This window comes from Coregonus clupeaformis, chromosome 16, assembly GCF_020615455.1.
Source record: "Coregonus clupeaformis isolate EN_2021a chromosome 16, ASM2061545v1, whole genome shotgun sequence".
NCBI classification, from domain to species: Eukaryota; Metazoa; Chordata; class Actinopteri; order Salmoniformes; family Salmonidae; genus Coregonus; species Coregonus clupeaformis.
In genome coordinates this window covers 54,067,644-54,089,801 of record NC_059207.1, presented here as the reverse complement: position 1 = coordinate 54,089,801, position 22,158 = coordinate 54,067,644, and the positions used below count along the sequence as shown (strand labels likewise).

At 42.5% G+C, this 22,158-nt stretch overlaps 1 protein-coding gene and 1 pseudogene across 1 annotated transcript; both read right to left on the bottom strand.

The window, feature by feature from the left end:
* Positions 1-9,127: 9,127 nt before the first annotated feature.
* LOC121584246 (zinc-binding protein A33-like) lies at positions 9,128-11,141 on the bottom strand. The gene has a single exon (XM_041900079.1). The coding sequence runs from the start codon at positions 10,618-10,620 to the stop codon at positions 9,178-9,180; it is 1,443 nt and encodes a 480-aa protein (XP_041756013.1). The 5' UTR covers positions 10,621-11,141; the 3' UTR covers positions 9,128-9,177.
* Positions 11,142-17,398: 6,257 nt separating this feature from the next.
* LOC121584245 lies at positions 17,399-19,625 on the bottom strand (annotated as a pseudogene).
* Positions 19,626-22,158: the final 2,533 nt, after the last annotated feature.

Below are 22,158 nucleotides of genomic sequence, written 5' to 3'. Positions count from 1 at the left end.
CGCTGTCTGGTCTCTTCCAACCCCACCTCCTGGGTCTCTCAGTTGCCTTGGGTTGAGTATGCCCACAATACTCTTCCTACATCTGCCACTGGGATGTCTCCCTTCCAGTGCCTGTATGGCTACCAACCTCCCTGTTTCCTTCTCAGGAGAAGGAGCTCTCAGTGCCTTCTGTTCAGGCCCATATTCGGCGTTGCCACCGGACCTGGCATCGGGCCAGAAAGGCACTCCTTAGAGTTTCGGACCGGTATCAGCTCCAGGCGAATCGTCGCCGGATTCCCGCTCCCACCTATACCATCGGAGATAGGGTTTGGTTGGCCACACGGGATCTTCCGTTACGGACTGAGTCTAGGAAGTTGTTACCGAAGTTCATTGGTCCGTTTGTGGTGGAGAAGGTGATCAATCCAGTGGCAGTTCGACTCAAACTACCGAGGACGCTCAGAGTCCATCCCACCTTTCATGTCTCCTGCCTCAAGCCTGTCTTCCTCAGTCCTCTGTTGCCTCCTCCGCCTCCTCCTCCTCCTCCTCGGATGATCGGAGGTGGTCCTGCCTACACGGTGCGTCGCATCATGGATTCCAGACGGCGGGGCCGGGGTTTCCAGTATCTCGTGGACTGGGAGGGGTATGGCCCTGAAGAGAGGAGTTGGATTCCGCGGCGACAGGTCCTAGACGCAGACCTCATCAGTGACTTCTACCGCCTCCATCCTGGCGCTCCGGGAAGTCCGCCCGGTGGCGTTCGTCGGAGGGGGGGTACTGTGACGATCCCGGCTGTCTGAGTCGGGTCCTGTCTGGTGACTAGTGTTCCTGCTCGTATTCTCCAGTTTCCCGAGGGTTCGGGAACGCTCCGGGAGCGCTCTGGTTTTCCGCACCTGCATCCCATCAGCAATCTGCACACCTGGTCCTGATCATCACCCTTCTTAGGCTCTGGCCCAACATCCAGTTCCTGCCGGATCGTTAGCCATGAACAGTATGTTGTCAGCGTATCAGTCTCTGAGCCAGTAGTGTTAGTTTTGTTGTTTTGCACCTTTTTTGACTTGCTGTGTACTGACCTCCGTTTTGTTCTGTCTGCAGTCTCTCACCCGGAACCTTCACCCAACCTCTGCCTGATGGTCGGCGGCTGCCGAGCCAGTACCGGACCAACCACTGCACCCTCAACAACCCATCCACGCCACCCGCTCTGTTCCCTGGATTATTCAGCTTCACTCGGACTCTATTAATAAACACTCACCTTTGTCTCACGTACCGTGTCCTGGTCTGCTTCTGGGTTCTGGCTTAGTTAACCGTGACACCAATAGCCAACTATCCTATATCTAGCAATAGACTATATTTGTTCATATAAGGAAATCAGTCAATTAAAATACATTATTTAGACCCTAATCTATGGATTTCACATGACTGGGCAGGGGTGCAGCCATCAGTGGGCCTGGGAGGGTATAGGCCCACCCACGGGGGAGGCAGGCCCAGCCAATCAGAATTAGTTTTTCCCCACAAAAGCGCTTTCTTACAAACATAAATACTAAGCTACAGGACTGTTTTGCTAGCACAGACTGGAACATGTTCCGGGATTCTTCAGATAGCATTGAGGAGTACACCACATCAGTCACTGGCTTCATCAATAAGTGCATCGATGATGTCGTCCCCACAGTGACCGTACGTACATACCCCAACCAGAAGCCATGGATTACAGGAAACATCCGCACTGAGCTAAAGGGTAGAGCTGCTGCTTTCAAGGAGCGGGACTCTAACCCGGACGCTTATAAGAAATCCCGCTATGCCCTCCGACGAACCATCAAACAGGCAAAGAGTCAATACAGGACTAAGATTGATTCGTACTACACTGGCTCTGACGCTCGTCGGATGTGGCAGGGCTTGAAAACTATTACAAACTACAAAGGGAAGCACAGCCACGAGCTGCCCAGTGACACAAGCCTACCAGACGAGCTAAACCACTTCTATGCTCGCTTCGAGGCAAGCAACACTGAAGCATGCATGAGAGCACCAGCTGTTCCGGATGACTATGTGATCACGCTCTCCGTAGCTGATGTGAGTAAGACTTTTAAGCAGGTCAACATTCACAAGGCCGCAGGGCCAGACGGATTACCAGGACGTGTACTCCGAGCATGTGCTGACCAACTAGCAAGTGTCTTCACTGACATTTTCAACATGTCCCTGACTGAGTCTGTAATACCAACATGTTTCAAGCAGACCACCATAGTCCCCGTGCCCAAAGACTCTAAGATAACCTGCCTAAATGACTACCGACCCGTAGCACTGACGTCTGTAGCCATGAAGTGCTTTGAAAGGCTGGTCATGGCTCACATCAACAGCATTATCCCAGAAACCCTAGACCCACTCCAATTTGCATACCGCCCCAACAGATCCACAGATGATGCAATCTCTATTGCACTCCACACTGCCCTTTCCCACCTGGACAAGAGGAACACCTACGTGAGAATGCTATTCATTGACTACAGCTCAGCATTCAACACCATAGTGCCCTCAAAGCTCATCACTAAGCTAAGGATCCTGGGACTAAACACCTCCCTCTGCAACTGGATCCTGGACTTCCTGACGGGCCGCCCCCAGGTGGTAAGGGTAGGTAACAACACATCTGCCACACTGATCCTCAACACGGGGCCCCTCAGGGTGCGTGCTCAGTCCCCTCCTGTACTCCCTGTTCACCCATGACTGCATGGCCAGGCACGACTCCAACACCATCATTAAGTTTGCCGACGACACAACAGTGGTAGGCCTGATCATCGACAACGATGAGACAGCCTATAGGGAGGAGGTCAGAGACCTGGCCGTGTGGTGCCAGGACAACAACCTCTCCCTCAACGTGACCAAGACAAAGGAGATGATTGTGGACTACAGGGAAAAAAAAGAGGACTGAGCACGCCCCCATTCTCATCGATGGGGCTGTAGTGGAACAGGTTGAGAGCTTCAAGTTCCTTGGTGTCCACATCACCAACGAACTATCATGGTCCAAACACACCAAGACAGTCGTGAAGAGGGCACGACAAAGCCTATTCCCCCTGAGGAGACTGAAAAGATTTGGCATGGGTCCTCAGATCCTCAAAAAATTCTACAGCTGCACCATCGAGAGCATCCTGACTGGTTGCATCACCGCCTGGTATGGCAACTGCTTGGCCTCCGACCGCAAGGCACTACAGAGGGTAGTGCGTACGGCCCAGTACATCACTGGGGCCAAGCTTCCTGCCATCCAGGACCTCTATACCAGGCGGTGTCAGAGGAAGGCACTCAAAATTGTCAAAGACTCCAGCCACCCTAGTCATAGACTGTTCTCTCTGCTACACACGGCAAGCGGTACCGGAGTGCCAAGTCTAGGTCCAAAAGACTTCTCAACAGCTTCTACCCCCAAGCAATAAGACTCCTGAACAGCTAATCATGGCTACCCGGACTATTTGCACTGCCCCCCCACCCCATCCTTTTACGTTGCTGCTACTCTGTTAATTATTTATGCATAGTCAATTTAACTCTACCCACATGTACATATTACTTCAACTACCTCAACTAGCCGGTGCCCCTGCACATTGACTCTGCACCGGTACCCCCCTGTATATATAGCCTCCCTACTGTTATTTTATTTTACTTCTGCTCTTTTTTTCTCAACACTTTTTTTGTTGTTGTTTTATTTTAACTTTTTAGTTAAAAATAAATGCACTGTTGGTTTAGGGCTGTAAGTAAGCATTTCACTGTAATGTCTGCACCTGTTGTATTCGGCGCATGTGGCCAATAAAATTTGATTTGATTTAATTTGATTTGATTTGAATTGTATTTTTATTTCTGATATTGTGTTACAAGTTATTTATTAGGCTCCGCACTTGGCCCGGCAGTTTAGTGGGAATTTGAGAAATATAGCCTATTCCTATAAAACAGTAATGGTATGAGGTAGTCTATATGATGGCTGAGCGTATATACTAGACCAATCGGTAGTCTTGAGGGATTTCTGAGAAGTGCGCATGGAGTGGTCGAGGTGCTCAATGAATGTTTCACTAAGATCCTAAAGCTGAGTGGGGTGTGTTGGGTTGGGGCGCTGCAGGGCCGTGGACAGGACGGGGTGACCCAGCTATATTGTGTGCAAGTATAAAGAGCTCTACAAAACTATTAGGCCTATGATATGAATTATATGGAGAATGTACTGTTTCTGTGTGTTAATGTGTAGGTGTATGTTTGTTTTTATAAAACTATTGTTTTCCAAACCTTTCCTTGAGACATGAAAAAAAAAGATGGGAAGGAAATTGTGTTGGGGAGAGAGTTGAGTTATTGGCTAGTCTGCTGAGGGTTGGGCTGGCTGGGCGGTCTGGCTGAAATTTGATATAGAGGATGTCTTAATAAAGACAATCAATAGTCTTTGTACTTTATTTGTAAGAGTTGTTCATTTGTTAGGCTATTGGTTAAAGGTGCAACAAAATATTGATTATTGAATTATCATTGATCTAGTTCAGTCTTATCAATCACTTAAACATATTTAATAATGATCTCTTACCTAGCTTGATGACTGTGGACATTTTTGCTTACTTTATGTTGTTCTAAATAGAAATGGCTAGAAGGGCCATGGGTCATATTAGATTGTGTAGAAATGCAGGAAATGAGCTTTAGACGTCCCCAAAAATGGGAGGACCTCCAGACCATTCACCAAGTTATGTCCCCCCCACTTCTAAAACCAAAGTTGCGCCCCTGACCATCATTATCATCACCACCATCCTCATCCCATACCAGTGGTAGTAGCAGAGGGTAGAAGTATCCTGCGGTGGTCTTGGTATCCATGGATAGCAGTTGTCTGCAGCGCTGTAGTCTTTGGTGTACAGAACGGCGGAGGCCAGGTAGCAGAACCTCACTTTTCCTCAGGCTGTTGAGGTAGACTGGCACATTCTACAGGGGAATAGTCAAACACCCAAAATGTTCTTAGAAATAGTGGAATACAATGCAAAATATTTTAAGTGATATAAAATGCCATGTTCTCCTCCCTTTCTTTGTGTTATTCCACTCACCTGTCCCGGGGATACAGAAGAGGAGATGCAGTGTTAGGCCAGAGCCTCTGTCACCTCCATCTGCAGTTCCTCTTTGAGGTCCTGTAGGTACTTCAACATTGCACAGTACACTGAACTGAAGACACAGTACACTGAACTGAAGACACCACACAAAAGCACGCACACACACGCGCACACACACACACACACACACACACACACACACACACACACACACACACACACACTCCACACACACACACACACACACACACACACAGAGAGAGACAAAGAGACAGAGAGATAAAGACACACAGGCCATCAGGAGGATACAATATGTACATTATACAGCAGTAGTCAGGCAGTATCCTACTGTATACAGAATACATTGCTTAATATACCGTCCCTTTGCAACCCTAAACAGGATGCATAAAGAACACCTGCAGTACCATTGTAAACCCACTAGAGGTCATTCTCACACTTATTAAAGCACAACTAACTGATCAGGGGGCAGATTTGTTTAAGATTGTAAAGCACTTTGGCTGCTGAAGTAACTCTCCAATGAGCAAACTGTTAGAAATCAGTTCCAATAGATTGGAAGAACACAATGGAATAGGTTTCTTTAGATAATATGAGACACTTTCAAACCTATAAATACAAAGTGCACTGTCTACATTAGTAATATCATATCACAATAATTTAACATAGACATACAGTGAGGGAAAAAAGTATTTGATCCCCTGCTGATTTTGTAAGTTTGCCCACTGATAAAGAAATGATCAGTCTATACTTTTAATGGTAGGTTTATTTGAACAGTGAGAGACAGAATAACAACAAAAAAACACATGTCAAAAATTTTATAAATTGATTTGCATTTTAATGAGGGAAATACGTATTTGACCCCCTCTCAATCAGAAAGATTTCTAGCTCCCAGGAGTCTTTTATACAGGTAACGAGCTGAGGTTAGGAGCACACTCTTAAAGGGAGTGCTCCTAATCTCAGTTTGTTACCTGTATAAAATACACCTGTCCACAGACGCAATCAATCAATCAGATTCCAAACGCTCCACCATGGCCAAGACCAAAGAGCTCTCCAAGGATGTCAGGGACAAGATTGTAGACCTACACAAGGCTGAAATGGGCTACAAGACCATCGCCAAGCAGCTTGGTGAGAAGGTGACAACGATTATTCGCAAATGGAAGAAACACAAAATAACTGTCAATCTCCCTCGGCCTGGGGCTCCATGCAAGATCTCAACTCGTGGGGTTGCAATGATCATGAGAACGGTGAGGAATCAGCCCAGAACTACACGGGAGGATCTTGTCAATGATCTCAAGGCAGCTGGGACCATAGTCACCAAGAAAACAATTGGTAACACTCTACGCCGTGAAGGACTGAAATCCTGCAACGCCCGCATGGTCCCCCTGCTCAAGAAAGCACATATACAGGCCCGTCTGAAGTTTGCCAATGAACATCTGAATGATTCAGAGGAGAACTGGATGAAAGTGTTGTGGTCAGATGAGACCAAAATCGAGCTCTTTGGCATCAACTCAACTCGCCGTGTTTGGAGGAGGAGGAATGCTGCCTATGACCCCAAGAACACCATCCCCACCGTCAAACATGGAGGTGGAAACATTATGCTTTGGGGGTGTTTTTCTGCTAAGGGGACAGGACAACTTCACTGCATCAAAGGGACGACGGACGGGGCCATGTACTGTCAAATCTTGGGTGAGAACCTCCTTCCCTCAGCCAGGGCATTGAAAATGGGTCGTGGATGGGTATTCCAGCATGACAATGACCCAAAACACACGGCCAAGGCAACAAAGGAGTGGCTCAAGAAGAAGCACATTAAGGTCCTGGAGTGGCCTAGCCAGTCTCCAGACCTTAATCCCATAGAAAATCTGTGGAGGGAGCTGAAGGTTCGAGTTGCCAAATGTCAGCCTCGAAACCTTAATGACTTGGAGAAGATCTACAAAGAGGAGTGGGACAAAATCCCTCCTGAGATGTTTGCAAACCTGGTGGCCAACTACAAGAAACGTCTGACCTCTGTGATTACCAACAAGGGTTTTGCCACCAAGTACTAAGTCATGTTTTGCAGAGGGGTCAAATACTTATTTCCCTCATTAAAATGCAAATGAATTTATAACATTTTTGACATGCATTTTTCTGAATTTTTTTGTGGTTATTCTATCTCTCACTGTTCAAATAAACCTACCATTAAAATTATAGACTGATCATGTCTTTGTCAGTGGGCAAACGTACAAAATCAGCAGGGGATCAAATACTTTTTTCCCTCACTGTAGCTATGACTCTATTAACAAAAAGAACAATCACTTAATTTGCACAATCTAAAATAGTTGCCCTTCTCAAGGACAGATTCAAGTACTAATCTGTTGATAAACATGATGAATATAACTAACACTCTATAAACAGTGAAATATTCATCAGAGCTTTCCTAATAGGTGTGTTATTATGGACTGCAGCAATAGAGAGAGGATGTGTTGTGGTCTTTAAAACTCTTCTATCCCCCTCCATCCATCCATCCATCCATCCAATGACTAAACCAACTGTACTGACAAGACTGAGCTAGTTTCTCTCTGTAGTATTTATTTCACTCTTTTCCTAGTCCCTCTGTTTAAAAACTTCATTCAATAATTTCTCTACAATTGGGTCTTAGTTTTGTTTTTCTCATTTTGGGTTTATTTTGTAGAATATATTTATCTATATTATATATATATATATATAAATATATTTTTTGAATGTATTTATTTATCTGATTATTTCTCTGTTTCCTACTGTGCTTCATGTGTTTCTCTAACTTAAATGTGTCCTCCTGTTATTTTTTAACTATTCCTGTTGACAAGCGATATCCCAAGTATAAATACAGTAAAGTACACACACTAATGGGTAAAACAATTATTGCAAATGGTATTTGTGATTTACAAGAATGCAGCTGAAACCCACAGTTCTCTTTATTCAGGGCAAGTCAAGTCATTCAAAAACACTTTTCTCTTTCTCTTTTATTCTTAATATTTATTGATCAAAGACATCCTCCTGGACGTTTTATTGACAAAGAAAATATCTGTTTTATTCAAATAAGAATGGTTAATCTGATACAGGGATTAGCAAATAATATATCGAAATGTAATATTACTTTTTTTTCAGTCACAAGTGGACTAACAGTTCATACATTAGTCTCATACTAGTTTGATGATGATTTATGTTAAATAATGTCTGAATATTATTCAAATCGGAAGAGGTCACATTTGATACAGAGTGATTAGCAAAGCATTTAAGAACATACAAAATCTATGTTTATTTTAAATAATCTTAACGGCTAACACTTTATACTGTACAATTGTAATTTGGGAGGATGATTTAAAGTAATGTCTTCAATGGTAAAGGTAATTGAAATAACAAACAAAAGCTAATGAGAGAAAATCATTTGCACAAAACAAACCTCAAATAAAGATACAATCTCAGCTCCTCTCTTAGATATGACATCATCTGACTATAAACACACATACTCTGTTATATTACTCTGATAGTTAAACTTTAACTCATAACAGTGTTTAGGGACTTGGCCTCTTAGTCATATTCAGCCACATCTCAGGTGGAAATCTATCTGTTAAGATCAGGCTGTAGAGATGACAGAGACACAGGTCTCTGAAAAACGTATCAATTTCCACACACACACACAGTCTTGAACAGCTAACCTTGTGGGGACACACAGTTCAGTCCAATTCAAAATTATATTTTCCCTAACCTTAAACCTAATCCTTACTCTTACCCTAACACTAACCTTAACCCAAAAACCTAACCTTAACCCTAAACCTAACCCTAGCTCTTAACCCTAACCCTAAAACTAACCCTAGCTCCTAACCCTAACCCGTAACGTAATTCTAACCCTAACACTAATTTTAACCTTAACCCTAAACTCCCTAGAAATACCATTTGACCTCGTTGGGACTAACAAAATGTCCCCAGTTGGTCAAATGTTTGTTTGTTTACTATTCTTGTGGGGACTTCTGGACGCCACAAGAATAGTTAAACATGTCCACAAACACACACACACACACACACACACACACACACACACACACACACACACACACACACACACACACACACACACACACACACACACACACACACACACACACACACACACACACACACCTCATTGTTATGACTTCACTGTCAGAGACACCTCTGATTGGCAGATCTGTATATGACGGTTGTCAGCATCCCCAGCCTTTCCATTAGAGAAGTAGGGATACAGTTTCTCGGTAAACATGTGTTTATGACTGTAGATGTGTGTCATGTCTTCTGGGTCATAGAAGGACACCTCCCCTCTGTCATAGTCCAGCTGCACTCTGATCCTCTGGGGACTCCTCTCCAGGGAAAGAGTCTTACCTCCTGCATTATACTCATGATCCCTCAGCTGTATATCCCAGACTCCATACCCAGGGGTTACAAATGCCTTCCCCTTCCTGTTGATTGACTCCTCGGCCACACCTATATACCAGTGAGGGTGGTCCCCCACCTCCACCTCCCAGCTGTGCTTTCCTGAGCTGAACCCCTCAGAGCCCAGAACCTGGGCATGCTCTGTGTTCCTCTCTGGGTTGTCAGGGAAATGCTGCTTTTTGCCTAAATGTCTCAACCTGGTCAGACCATTAGACAGATATAGCCTACATTCAGCAGTGTTGGGGTCCAGAATCACAGGAGTGTACTTGATGATCCCTTGCATCTTCTCCCAGACTCTGAACTGCAGGTTGCCCAGGTGTTCGGCCACGTTTATCAATGCACCTGAGACCAGTTGTGGATCCAGCTGTGTGCACTGGGCATTAAGGCTTGTCTGGATGTGTTTGTAGCTCTTGAGAAATGGCACATCCTGTTTCTGCAGCTCATGTTTCACAGCAGTGATGCTTTGTGTGAGAGAAGTGATCTGGTCCTGAATGTTCTTCATCTCTCTGGCGATCATCTTCCCCTTTTCCTCCTCTTCCTCCCTCAGTGCAGCCAGTCTGGCCTTCTCTTCCTCTCTCAGGAACTGGTGAAGCTTCTCAAACTCCCCCCTGATCTGTCTCTCTGTGGATACCAGCTGCTTCTTGGAGTATTGCACTATTTCATTGTATGTCTCCTCTATGTCTTCACGTTTGGTACGCTTGTTCTGCAGTGACTCTAAATCAGATGTAATATTTTCCTTCAGGTCTTTCACTGCTTGTTGTAAGGGAATGATTTTGTGTCCGTGACCATCAGGAGACTCACATTCGTGACAGACAGCTCTCTGCTCCACCTCACAGAACCACTTAGGTTCATCTGTATGTTTACTACAAATGATCTCTCTGTCATCCTTTGGATAACTATCATTCCTCGGTTCCCTGGACACCCCTGCTTTCTCTCTCCCTGCATGCGAGTCAGCTAGCTCTTTCAGTGAATAGTTAATTCCTAAGCCCTTAGAACATTTCCTCTTACAAACCGGACAGTTCTTGTTTTTATTCTGATCCCAGAATTTGTCCAGGCAGCTGGAACAGAAGCTGTGGTTGCAGCCCAGAGAAACAGGCTCTCTGAAAGTCTCTGAACAAATATGACAGCACAGGAAACGATCTAGGAGTGATCTGTCTGCCATTTTCTCTGTCACGGTTCTGGTAGTATCCTAGTGTCCTTCGATTTGCAAAGAAAATCCTTCCTATGCAAGTCTCATTAGAAAATACACTTTACTTTATTTTACTTTTTTACTAAATAAAGTACGATAATAAATAGGATAAATAAATAAATGTGGCTATTCCAGTTGTTCAGGGGACTTCTTTCTGTAATGTTCACACCTCACACCCTGAAATGGCGTCTATGTTCTGTTAAGCCCTCTTTCAATGTCAAACATTAACTTTCGATTTTACTTACTTTGATGATAGGCCAGCATTCATATAAATCCCAGCAGCGGATTTGTATTAGTATATGGTCACACAGACCTTTGTCATGCTTTGATGAATCATTAGCTAAGAAATAATGCCAGTGAAACAACAGTTTGTGGGCATTACTTTGTAGTTTGAACCATATTGATAACAAACCTGCAAAACACTCTTAGCCTGGCAAGCCAAAACGGAATATTGTGCTGTTTCTCTGTTGTTTCAATATTGTTTAACTTCACTGATTCAGTTACATTCAGTGTGAATTACAGACTAAAATACTCTTACAAGCTTTGGCCAATGACAGTATGAGTCTCTAACTTGAAAGAGCTGTGTTCTGTCTGTGTTGTGTTTCGTGGTTTAAGTTTGTCATTTTTCAAAAATAATTATCATGCCAACACAAGTCCTCACTCCAACACATATAACTGCCTGTAATATAGCAGCAATAAACCTGCAGTCTGGACAAAGTCCCACATAATTGCCTCCAATTACGCTCGGTAATACCGTATGTATGTATGTATGTACAGTTGAAGTCGGCAGTTTATCACTCAGTTTTTCACAATTCCTGACATTTAATCCTAGTAAAAATTCCCTGTCTTAGGTCAGTTTGGATCACCACTTTATTTTAAGAATGTGAAATGTCAGAATAATAGTAGAGATAATTATTTACTTCAGCTTTTATTTCTTTCATCACATTCCCAGTGGGTCAGAAGTTTACATACACTCAATTAGTATTTGGTAGCATTGCCTTTAAATTGTTTAACTTGGGTCAAATGTTTCAGGTAGCCTTCCACAAGCTTCCCACAATAAGTTGGGTGAATTTTGGCCCATTCCTCCTGACAGAGCTGGTGTAACTGAGTCAGGTTTGAAGGCCTCCTTGCTCGCACACACTTCTTCAGTTCTGCCCACACATTTTCAATAGGATTGTGGTCAGGGCTTTGTGATGGCCACTCCAATACCCTGACTTTGTTATCCTTAAGCCATTTTGCCACAACTTTGGAAGTATGCTTGGGGTCATTGTCCATTTGGAAGACCCATTTGCGACCAAGCTTTAACTTCCTGACTGATGTCTTGAGATGTTGCTTCAATATATCCACATAATTTTCCTTCCTCATGATGCCATCTATTTTGTGAAATGCACCAGTCCCTCCTGCTGCAAAGCACACCCACAGCATGATGTTGCCACCCCAGTGCTTCACGGTTGGGATGGTGTTCTTCGGCTTGCAAGAACCCCCTTTTTCCTCCAAACATAACAATAGTCATTATGGCCAAACAGTTCTATTTTTGTTTCATCAGACCAGAGGACATTTCTCCAGAAAGTACGATCTTTGTCCCCATGTGCAGTTGCAAACCGTAGTCTGGCTTTTTTATGGCGGTTTTGGAGCAGTGGCTTCTTCCTTGCTGAGCGGTCTTTCGGGTTATGTCGATATAGGACTTGTTTTACTGTGGATATTGATACTTTTGTACCTGTTTCCTCCAGCATCTTCACAAGGTCCTTTGCAGTTGTTCTGGGATTGATTTGCACTTTTTGCACCAAAGTACGTTCATCTCTAGAAGACAGAACGCGTCTCCTTCCTGAGCGGTATGACGGCTGTGTGGTCCCATGGTGTTTATACTTGCGTACTATTGTTTGTAGAGATGAACGTGGTACCTTCAGGCTTTTGGAAATTGCTCCCAAGGATGACCAGACTTGTGGAGGTCTACAATTTTTTGCTGAGGTCTTGGCTGATTTCTTTTGATTTTCCCATGATGTCAAGCAAAGAGGCACTGCGTTTGAAGGTAGGCCTTGAAATACATCCACAGGTACACTTCCAATTGACTCAAATGATATCAATTAGCCTATCAGAAGCTTCTAAAGCCATGACATCATTTTCTGGAATTTTCCAAGCTGTTTAAAGGCACACTAAACTTAGTGTATGTAAACTTCTGACCCACTGGAATTGTGATACAGTGAATTATAAGTGAAATAATCTGTCTGTAAACAATTTTGGGAAAAATTACTTGTGTCATGCACAAAGGAGATGTCCTAACCAACTTGCCAAAACTATAGTTTGTTACCAAGAAATGTGTGCAGTGGTTGAAAAACACGTTTTAATGACTCCAACCTAAGTGTATGTAAACTTCCGACTTATTTTACTGATCTAGGGATATAATTATTGTTTGGATAACCTTATTTACTATTATGTATTAATTTTTACCTTACATTTTTTCACTCTTTATGCGATGCGCAATGCAGAGAACACCGGAAGAAGAATTATCATTTAATTACCACAGTGAATGATTGTAATGTTTGTTTATGTGTCAATTAATCCCATAAGGGTTGGGTTGCCAATTGGCGATTTGACACAAAACATTTTTTTTATTCATTCATTTATCCATTCATTCATTCACCAGTATCCTATGAGTAATAACAATATATCAGACAGGACTTTTGGTGTTATCTTTTCTATTAACTAGCATCTTAGCTGGCATTTCTTTGCCTGATAGTCAACAGGACACTAGTTTTGGTGTTAACCCTGATTTTTTATTGTTGTTTACTAAACCTTTCTCAATCTATCTTCTGAGCGTTTAAGTGTATACAACTACTTTTCTCTAGAGATGATATATCGAAGATAGATGATTATGATAAGGCTGACTATGATGATGATTATGGTAAAGATTATATGACGATGATGATGATTATATAATGATGATGATGATTAGGATGATGAATATCAATATGTAACAATTATGATTCGACCGCATGCTTTTATATGGGTCTCAATGTTGTCAATGCAGAGTGAATCACTTTGACATACAGTAGAGAGAGGATCACCTCTTAACCATAAGAAGCTCCAGTGACTCCTGCTCTACTTAACTTGCATGTCACTTTGGGGGAAAAGTACCACTTAAGTCAGATTTTAACCTAGTCATGCATTGATGTCAATGGGAGACTAAGTGGAAATCTGACTGAAGTGGAAGTTAGGATTCACCCACAGAGAAATAGAGATATTATCTTTATATATGTCCCATGTGGTCCTCTGTAGCTCAATTGGTAGAGCATGGCGCTTGTAAACGCCAGAGTAGTGGGTTCAATCCCCGGGACTACCCATACGTAAAAATGTATGCACACATGACTGTAAGTCGCTTTGGATAAAAGCGTCTGCTAAATGGCTTATTATTATATGGCGTCTGTGAGCACACGGGCAGCGCCATTGAGACAATCTCCTTTGATGTAGTACATTCTCTTCTTCTACTACTTCTATCAGTTGGCAAACAAACTGAAAGGGTGCATACTGCCTGCCACCTAGAGTGTGTTTTATGAACAGGTATAAAGCCAAGGTTGGGTAATTACTGCCACCTACTGTTATGGAATGTTTGCTCACAAGTATAATTCATTGGCTGATCCCTCCTGATGACCCGGATGGAGTCATGTCATCGATCCATCCTTAACCCGTACGAAGTCCCACACACTTGACTACTTTAAAATTATGAAAGCCCTCGATTACAATGGCAATTCCAAAATGGGTTTTATCCATCTAGAGTCCTCTATTTAACTCTATGGATTCACCCCTTTGAGAGGAACAGCACTCAAAACTTGCTCAACGGTATAAATAAAGGACACCTGCAGTTCCATTGTAACCCCACTAGAGAGCACTCTCACATATCATTTACATTTTAGTCATTTAGCAGACGCTCTTATCCAGAGCGACTTACAGTTAGTGCATACATTACTTATTTTTTTTTCATACCCCCCGATGCAGTGCGATGCAGTGCCTTAGACCACTGCGCCACTCGGGAGTATAATAATAAAGCACAACTAGCTGATAAGAGGGCAGATTTGTCTGAGATTGTAAAGCGCTTTGGCTGCTCAACTCCCTAATAGATAAACTGTTAGTAATCAGTTCCATTAGACTTTAGAGGGAAGAACACAATAGACTTTGTTTTTTTAGAAAATATGAGAAACGTTCAAACCTATGTATGCAGGGTGCACTGTCTACATATGTAATATGATATTTCACAATTTTCACATTGACATAGCTTTGACTTTCCCATTACTGTTATCTAACAAAAAACAATCACCTGCATTTTGATTAGCTACAATAGTTGTGCTTCTCAAGGCTTTTCCCAGCGACTGCAAGCTTCTACCAGTGTACTAGTCAGTTGATAAAGTATAACTAACAGTGCAAACAGTGACAGATTCATCAAAGCATCAGAGTCGACAATGGAGACTTCGAGGCATATGCATGAGTTCATCAGTGTGTGTTTGAGATAGAGTCTGACACAAGAAGAAGAATGCTTTGATGATTGATTTAGTCATTTTTTGCGCACAAAGATTAAATAAAAAGCCAATTTAACCAATTGCTTAATCAGCGTTATTCTGTGAGTTGGGTGGACTTCAGAAGGACAAGAAATTGAGCTAATGTGTGAATGTTTGTTCACTCAATAAAAAAATTGCTCACAGTGAGCTGAATGTATAGAAACTTGAGTCAAATTACAAATTCATGTTTGCCTTTGGAATGCAACACTGTACTGTTTGTTGGGCCAGCTATAATCCCAAATGTTGACCAAACTGACAATCCTATTGCAGCTGGTTGCCTAACAATTGTATGTTGAATCAACAAACTCTGTTCAAAGTGAGCTAAAGTTGAACAAGCTTGTTGAGTCAAATAACAAATGTATGATTATCATATTTCCCAGCATGCTCTATTGCAGGTTGATTTTCAGAATTGTTTGTTTCAGTACCTGTGTTTTTGCATGTACATTGGTTGGTTGATTAATCTTATGCTACACAAACATACATAACATCAAACTAGTCCAATCTGTTAGTAGTTGGACTTTTTGCACCCATTACTGAGATGGCTGTTCCAGTTTAAATTATTTAGGTAGTCTCCATAATCAATCTTTCCTAACCTGGCAGTCATTCTCAATGCAGATTGCGGGTGATTAAAAGTTTCTATTGGGGGGCCCTTCAGGGGGTTGTGCTTAGTCCTCTCCTCTACTCTCTATTCACCCACGACTGCGTGGTCACGCACAACTCAACACCATCATCGTTTGCTGACAACACGATGGTGGTAGGCATCCTCAATGACAGCGATGAGACAGCTTAAAGGGAGGAGGTCAGAGACTTAGCAGTGGGTAGTGAAGGGGAAACGAAGCTTCCTGAAGCAGTGAGCATTTCAAGCCATTTGTGTCGAAAAGTAGACTAGTGGCACCTGCTGATCAAAATAATTTAGAACAGCCAAATTATTATAGATGACGCAGGGTAGCCTTTTTGTCTTCTACCGAAACCAATACCAAACTTATCAGGTGGTTGTTCGACAAAAAACGAAGCTTCGGACGTCATTGATCATGGGCTTCTGATAAAATTATGCAAGCATCGGCACACTGCTTCAAAGTAAACTGCTTAGCGATTTCGACGCATGCCTCAGAGCTCCGGTATCAAACATAACATCACTAGCAGTGGGGTGCCAGGACAACAGCCTCTCCCTTAACGTCAGTAAGAACAAGTAGCTAACCATTATATTGTGACTTGTAGGCTTGATGTGGCCTGTAAACCAGGAGTTTCAGATTACAGTATGTAATGTTTTAAGTAAAATTTATTATTATTATGATTATTACTATTACTATTACACAATTGAACAAGTATATGTAATTTGTACAATTCAAATTCTTGATGCCAGTGGTTTCTAGAGTTGAAGGAAAATATTTTTGTTTATTCTCTATCTTGTTAAAGGAAAACTCCACCCAAAAACTATATGTTGGTATTTGTTGGACTATCATTAGTCCATCATCAGTTCATTGTTGACATAATAGCAAAATGTTTTGCTTGTCAGCAATGACGTTTTCAAGATACACTACATGACCAAAAGTATGTGGACCCCTGCTCGTCGAACATCTCATTCCAAAATCATAGGGCATTAATATGGAGTTGGTCCCCCTTTGCTGCTATAACAGCCTCCACTCTTCCGGGAATGCTGTTCACAAGACGTTGGAACATTGCTGCGGGGACTTGCTTCCATTTAGCCACAAGAGCATTAGTGAGGTTGGGCACTGATGTGGGCGATTAGGCCTGGCTTGCAGTCGGCGTTCCAATTCATCCCAAAGGTGCCAGTCAAGTTCTTCCACACTGATCTCGACCAACTATTTCTGTATGGACCTCGCTTTGTGCATGGGTGCATTGTCATGCTGAAACAGGAAAGGGCCTTCCCCAAACTGTGGGTGTTGCAACCGAGGACAGACGATTTTTACGCACTACGTGCTTCAGCACTCGGCGGTCACATTCTGTGAGCTTGTGTGGCCTACCACTTCATGGCTGAGCCATTGTTGCTCCTAGACGTTTCCACTTCACAATAACAGCACTTACAGTTGACCGGGGCAGCTCTAGCAAGGCAGAAATTTGACAAACTGACTTGATGGAAAGGTTGTATCCAATGACGGTGCCACGTTGAAAGTCACTGAGCTCTTCAGTACGAGCCATTCTACTGCCAATGTTTGTCAATGGAGATTGCATGGCTGTGTGCTCAATTTTATACACCTGTCAGCAACGGGTGTGGCTGAAATAGCCAAATCCACTAATTTGAAGGCGTGTCCACATACTATACACATGTAGTGTATAGTTTATGTAACTTTGAAAGTACAGAAATGATCCCTGTGTGATGCATTCTGAACAGTACATACAGTTTCTTGAAAACTGGATTGCTGACAAGCAAAACATTTGTCAAAAACCCAGCAGTGCAATAAACACACCGAGAGAGCTGTGGTACAACCCTTAAATTAAACTGTAGTTCAATCTGTCTAATCTAAATATATTCTACAAGAAACAGAATTAATAATGAACAATCCCTTTCATTATCAAATGATTCATCTTAAACCAAAACACAAAGCTCTCTCACATGGGTCTACTACCCTTCCCCACTACCACCCCCTCCTAAACATACAGTATACACCTCACTGGAAGGACTTCACTGTCAGAGACACCTCTGATTGGCAGATCTGTATATCAGGATGGATGGCATCACCAGCCTTTCCATTAGAGAAGTATGGGTATAGTTTCTCAGTAAATGTATCATTGTAAGTGTGTATGTGTGTCATGTCTTTGGAGTCATAGAAGGATACCTTCCCCCTGTCGTAGTCCAGCTGTACTTTGATCCCCCGGGGTCTCCTCTTCAGAGTGAGAGTCTTATCTCCTGCATTGTATTTAGCACTCTTCAGCTTTATAGCCCAGTATCCATACTCTGGGGTTACAGATGCTTCCCCCTTCCTGTTAATTGACTCTTTGGCCACGCCTATATACCAGTGAGAGTGGTCCCCCACCTCTACATGTACCTCCCAGCTGTGCATTCCTGAGCTGAACCCCTCAGAGCCCAGAACTATGGCATAAATCATGTTCCTCTCTGGGTTGTCAGGGAGGTGCTGCTTTGAGCCCATCTGGCTCACACTGGTCAGATCATCAGACAGTGAGAGTGTGCCGTATGCAGTGTTGGGGTCCAAAATCACAGGAGTGTAATTGATCATCCCTTGCATCTTCTCCCAGACTCTGAACTGCAGGTTGCCCAGGTGTTTGGCCACGTCTATCAGTACTCCTGAGACCAGTTGTGGATCCAGCTGTGTGCACTGGGCTCTGGAGCTTGTCTGGATGTGTTTGTAGCTCTTGAGGAATGGTACGTCCTGTTTCTGCAGCTCATGTTTCACAGCAGTGATGCTTTCTGTGAAAAAGGTGATCTGGTCCTGAATGTTCTTCCTCTCTCTGACGATCATCTTTCCCTTTTCCTCCTCTTCCTCCCTCAGTGCAGCCAGTCTGGCCTTCTCTTCCTCTCTCGGGAACTGGTGAAGCTTCTCAAACTCCCCCCTGATCTGTCTCTCTGTCGCTCCCAGCTGCTTCTTGGAGTATTACACTATTTCATTGTATGTCTCCTCTATGTCTTCACATTTGGTCCGCTTGTTCTGCAGTGACTCTAAATCAGATGTTATTTTTTCCTTCAGGTCTTTCACTGCCTGTTGTAAGGGAATGACTGTGTGTTCGTGATCATCAGGAGACTCACAGACGTGACACACAGCTCTCTGCTCCACCTCACAGAACCATTTAGGTTCATCTTTATGTTTACTACATACCAACTCTCTGTCTTCATCTGGAATACAGTATTTATCTTTTCTTCCTTCTTCAGTCATGTCCCTGGACTCCCCTGCTTTCTCTCTCCCTGCATATTTGTCAGCTAGCTCTTTCAGTGAAAAGTTAATATCTAAACCTTTAGAAGATTTCCTCTTACAAACCGGACAGTTCTTGTTTTTATTCTGATCCCAGAAATTGTCCAGGCAGCTGGAACAGAAGCTGTGGTGGCAGCCCAGAGAAACAGGCTCTCTGAAAGTCTCTGAACAAATGTGACAGCACAGGAAACGATCTAGGAATGATCTGTCTGCCATTTTCTCTGTCACGGTGCTGGTAGTATCCTAGTGTCCTTCGATTTGCAAAGAAAATCCTTCCTATGCAAGTCTCACTAGAAAATACACTTTACTTTATTTTACTTTTTTACTAAATAAAGTACGATAATAAATAGGATAAATAAATAAATGTGGCTATTCCAGTTGTTCAGGGGACTTCTTTCTGTAATGTTCACACCTCACACCCTGAAATGGCGTCTATGTTCTGTTAAGCCCTCTTTCAATGTCAAACATTAACTTTCGATTTTACTTACTTTGATGATAGGCCAGCATTCATATAAATCCCAGCAGCGGATTTGTATTAGTATATGGTCACACAGACCTTTGTCATGCTTTGATGAATCATTAGCTAAGAAATAATGCCAGTGAAACAACAGTTTGGGGGCATTACTTCGTCATTTGAACCATATTGATAACAAACCTGCAAAACACTCTTAGCCTGGCAAGCCAAAACGGAATATCGTGCTGTTTCTCTATTGTTTCAATATTGTTTAACTTCACTGATTCAGTTACATTCAGTGTGAATTACAGACTAAAATACTCTTACAAGCTTTGGCCAATGACAGTATGAGTCTCTAACTTGAAAGAGCTGTGTTCTGTCTGTGTTGTGTTTCGTGGTTTAAGTTTGTCATTTTTCAAAAATAATTATCATGCCAACACAAGTCCTCACTCCAACACATATAACTGCCTGTAATATAGCAGCAATAAACCTGAAGTCTGGACAAAGTCCCACATAATTGCCTCCAATTACGCTCGGTAATACCGTATGTATGTATGTACAGTTGAAGTCGGCAGTTTACATACACAAAATACATTTAAACTCAGTTTTTCACAATTCCTGACATTTAATCCTAGTAAAAATTCCCTGTCTTAGGTCAGTTTGGATCACCACTTTATTTTAAGAATGTGAAATGTCAGAATAATAGTAGAGATAATTATTTACTTCAGCTTTTATTTCTTTCATCACATTCCCAGTGGGTCAGAAGTTTACATACACTCAATTAGTATTTGGTAGCATTGCCTTTAAATTGTTTAACTTGGGTCAAATGTTTCAGGTAGCCTTCCACAAGCTTCCCACAATAAGTTGGGTGAATTTTGGCCCATTCCTCCTGACAGAGCTGGTGTAACTGAGTCAGGTTTGAAGGCCTCCTTGCTCGCACACACTTCTTCAGTTCTGCCCACACATTTTCAATAGGATTGTGGTCAGGGCTTTGTGATGGCCACTCCAATACCCTGACTTTGTTATCCTTAAGCCATTTTGCCACAACTTTGGAAGTATGCTTGGGGTCATTGTCCATTTGGAAGACCCATTTGCGACCAAGCTTTAACTTCCTGACTGATGTCTTGAGATGTTGCTTCAATATATCCACATAATTTTCCTTCCTCATGATGCCATCTATTTTGTGAAATGCACCAGTCCCTCCTGCTGCAAAGCACACCCACAGCATGATGTTGCCACCCCAGTGCTTCACGGTTGGGATGGTGTTCTTCGGCTTGCAAGAACCCCCTTTTTCCTCCAAACATAACGATAGTCATTATGGCCAAGCAGTTCTATTTTTGTTTCATCAGACCAGAGGACATTTCTCCAGAAAGTACGATCTTTGTCCCCATGTGCAGTTGCAAACCGTAGTCTGGCTTTTTTATGGCGGTTTTGGAGCAGTGGCTTCTTCCTTGCTGAGCGGTCTTTCGGGTTATGTCGATATAGGACTTGTTTTACTGTGGATATTGATACTTTTGTACCTGTTTCCTCCAGCATCTTCACAAGGTCCATTGCAGTTGTTCTGGGATTGATTTGCACTTTTTGCACCAAAGTACGTTCATCTCTAGAAGACAGAACGCGTCTCCTTCCTGAGCGGTATGACGGCTGTGTGGTCCCATGGTGTTTATACTTGCGTACTATTGTTTGTAGAGATGAACGTGGTACCTTCAGGCTTTTGGAAATTGCTCCCAAGGATGACCAGACTTGTGGAGGTCTACAATTTTTGCTGAGGTCTTGGCTGATTTCTTTTGATTTTCCCATGATGTCAAGCAAAGAGGCACTGCGCGTTTGAAGGTAGGCCTTGAAATACATCCACAGGTACACTTCCAATTGACTCAAATGATATCAATTAGCCTATCAGAAGCTTCTAAAGCCATGACATCATTTTCTGGAATTTTCCAAGCTGTTTAAAGGCACACTAAACTTAGTGTATGTAAACTTCTGACCCACTGGAATTGTGATACAGTGAATTATAAGTGAAATAATCTGTCTGTAAACAATTGTTGGAAAAATTACTTGTGTCATGCACAAAGGAGATGTCCTAACCAACTTGCCAAAACTATAGTTTGTTACCAAGAAATGTGTGCAGTGGTTGAAAAACAAGTTTTAATGACTCCAACCTAAGTGTATGTAAACTTCCGACTTATTTTACTGATCTAGGGATATAATTATTGTTTGGATAACCTTATTTACTATTATGTATTAATTTTTACCTTACATTTTTTCACTCTTTATGCGATGCGCAATGCAGAGAACACCGGAAGAAGAATGATCATTTAATTACCACAGTGAATGATTGTAATGTTTGTTTATGTGTCAATTAATCCCATAAGGGTTGGGTTGCCAATTGGCGATTTGACACAAAACATTTTTTTTATTCATTCATTTATTCATTCATTCATTCACCAGTATCCTATGAGTAATAACAATATATCAGACAGGACTTTTGGTGTTATCTTTTCTATTAACTAGCATCTTAGCTGGCATTTCTTTGCCTGATAGTCAACAGGACACTAGTTTTGGTGTTAACCCTGATTTTTTATTGTTGTTTACTAAACCTTTCTCAATCTATCTTCTGAGC

What these genes read in the sequence shown, in the direction of transcription:
- LOC121584246 (XM_041900079.1), bottom strand. Translation starts at nt 10,620, where the DNA reads ATGGCAGACAGATCACTCCTAGATCGTTTCCTGTGCTGTCATATTTGT.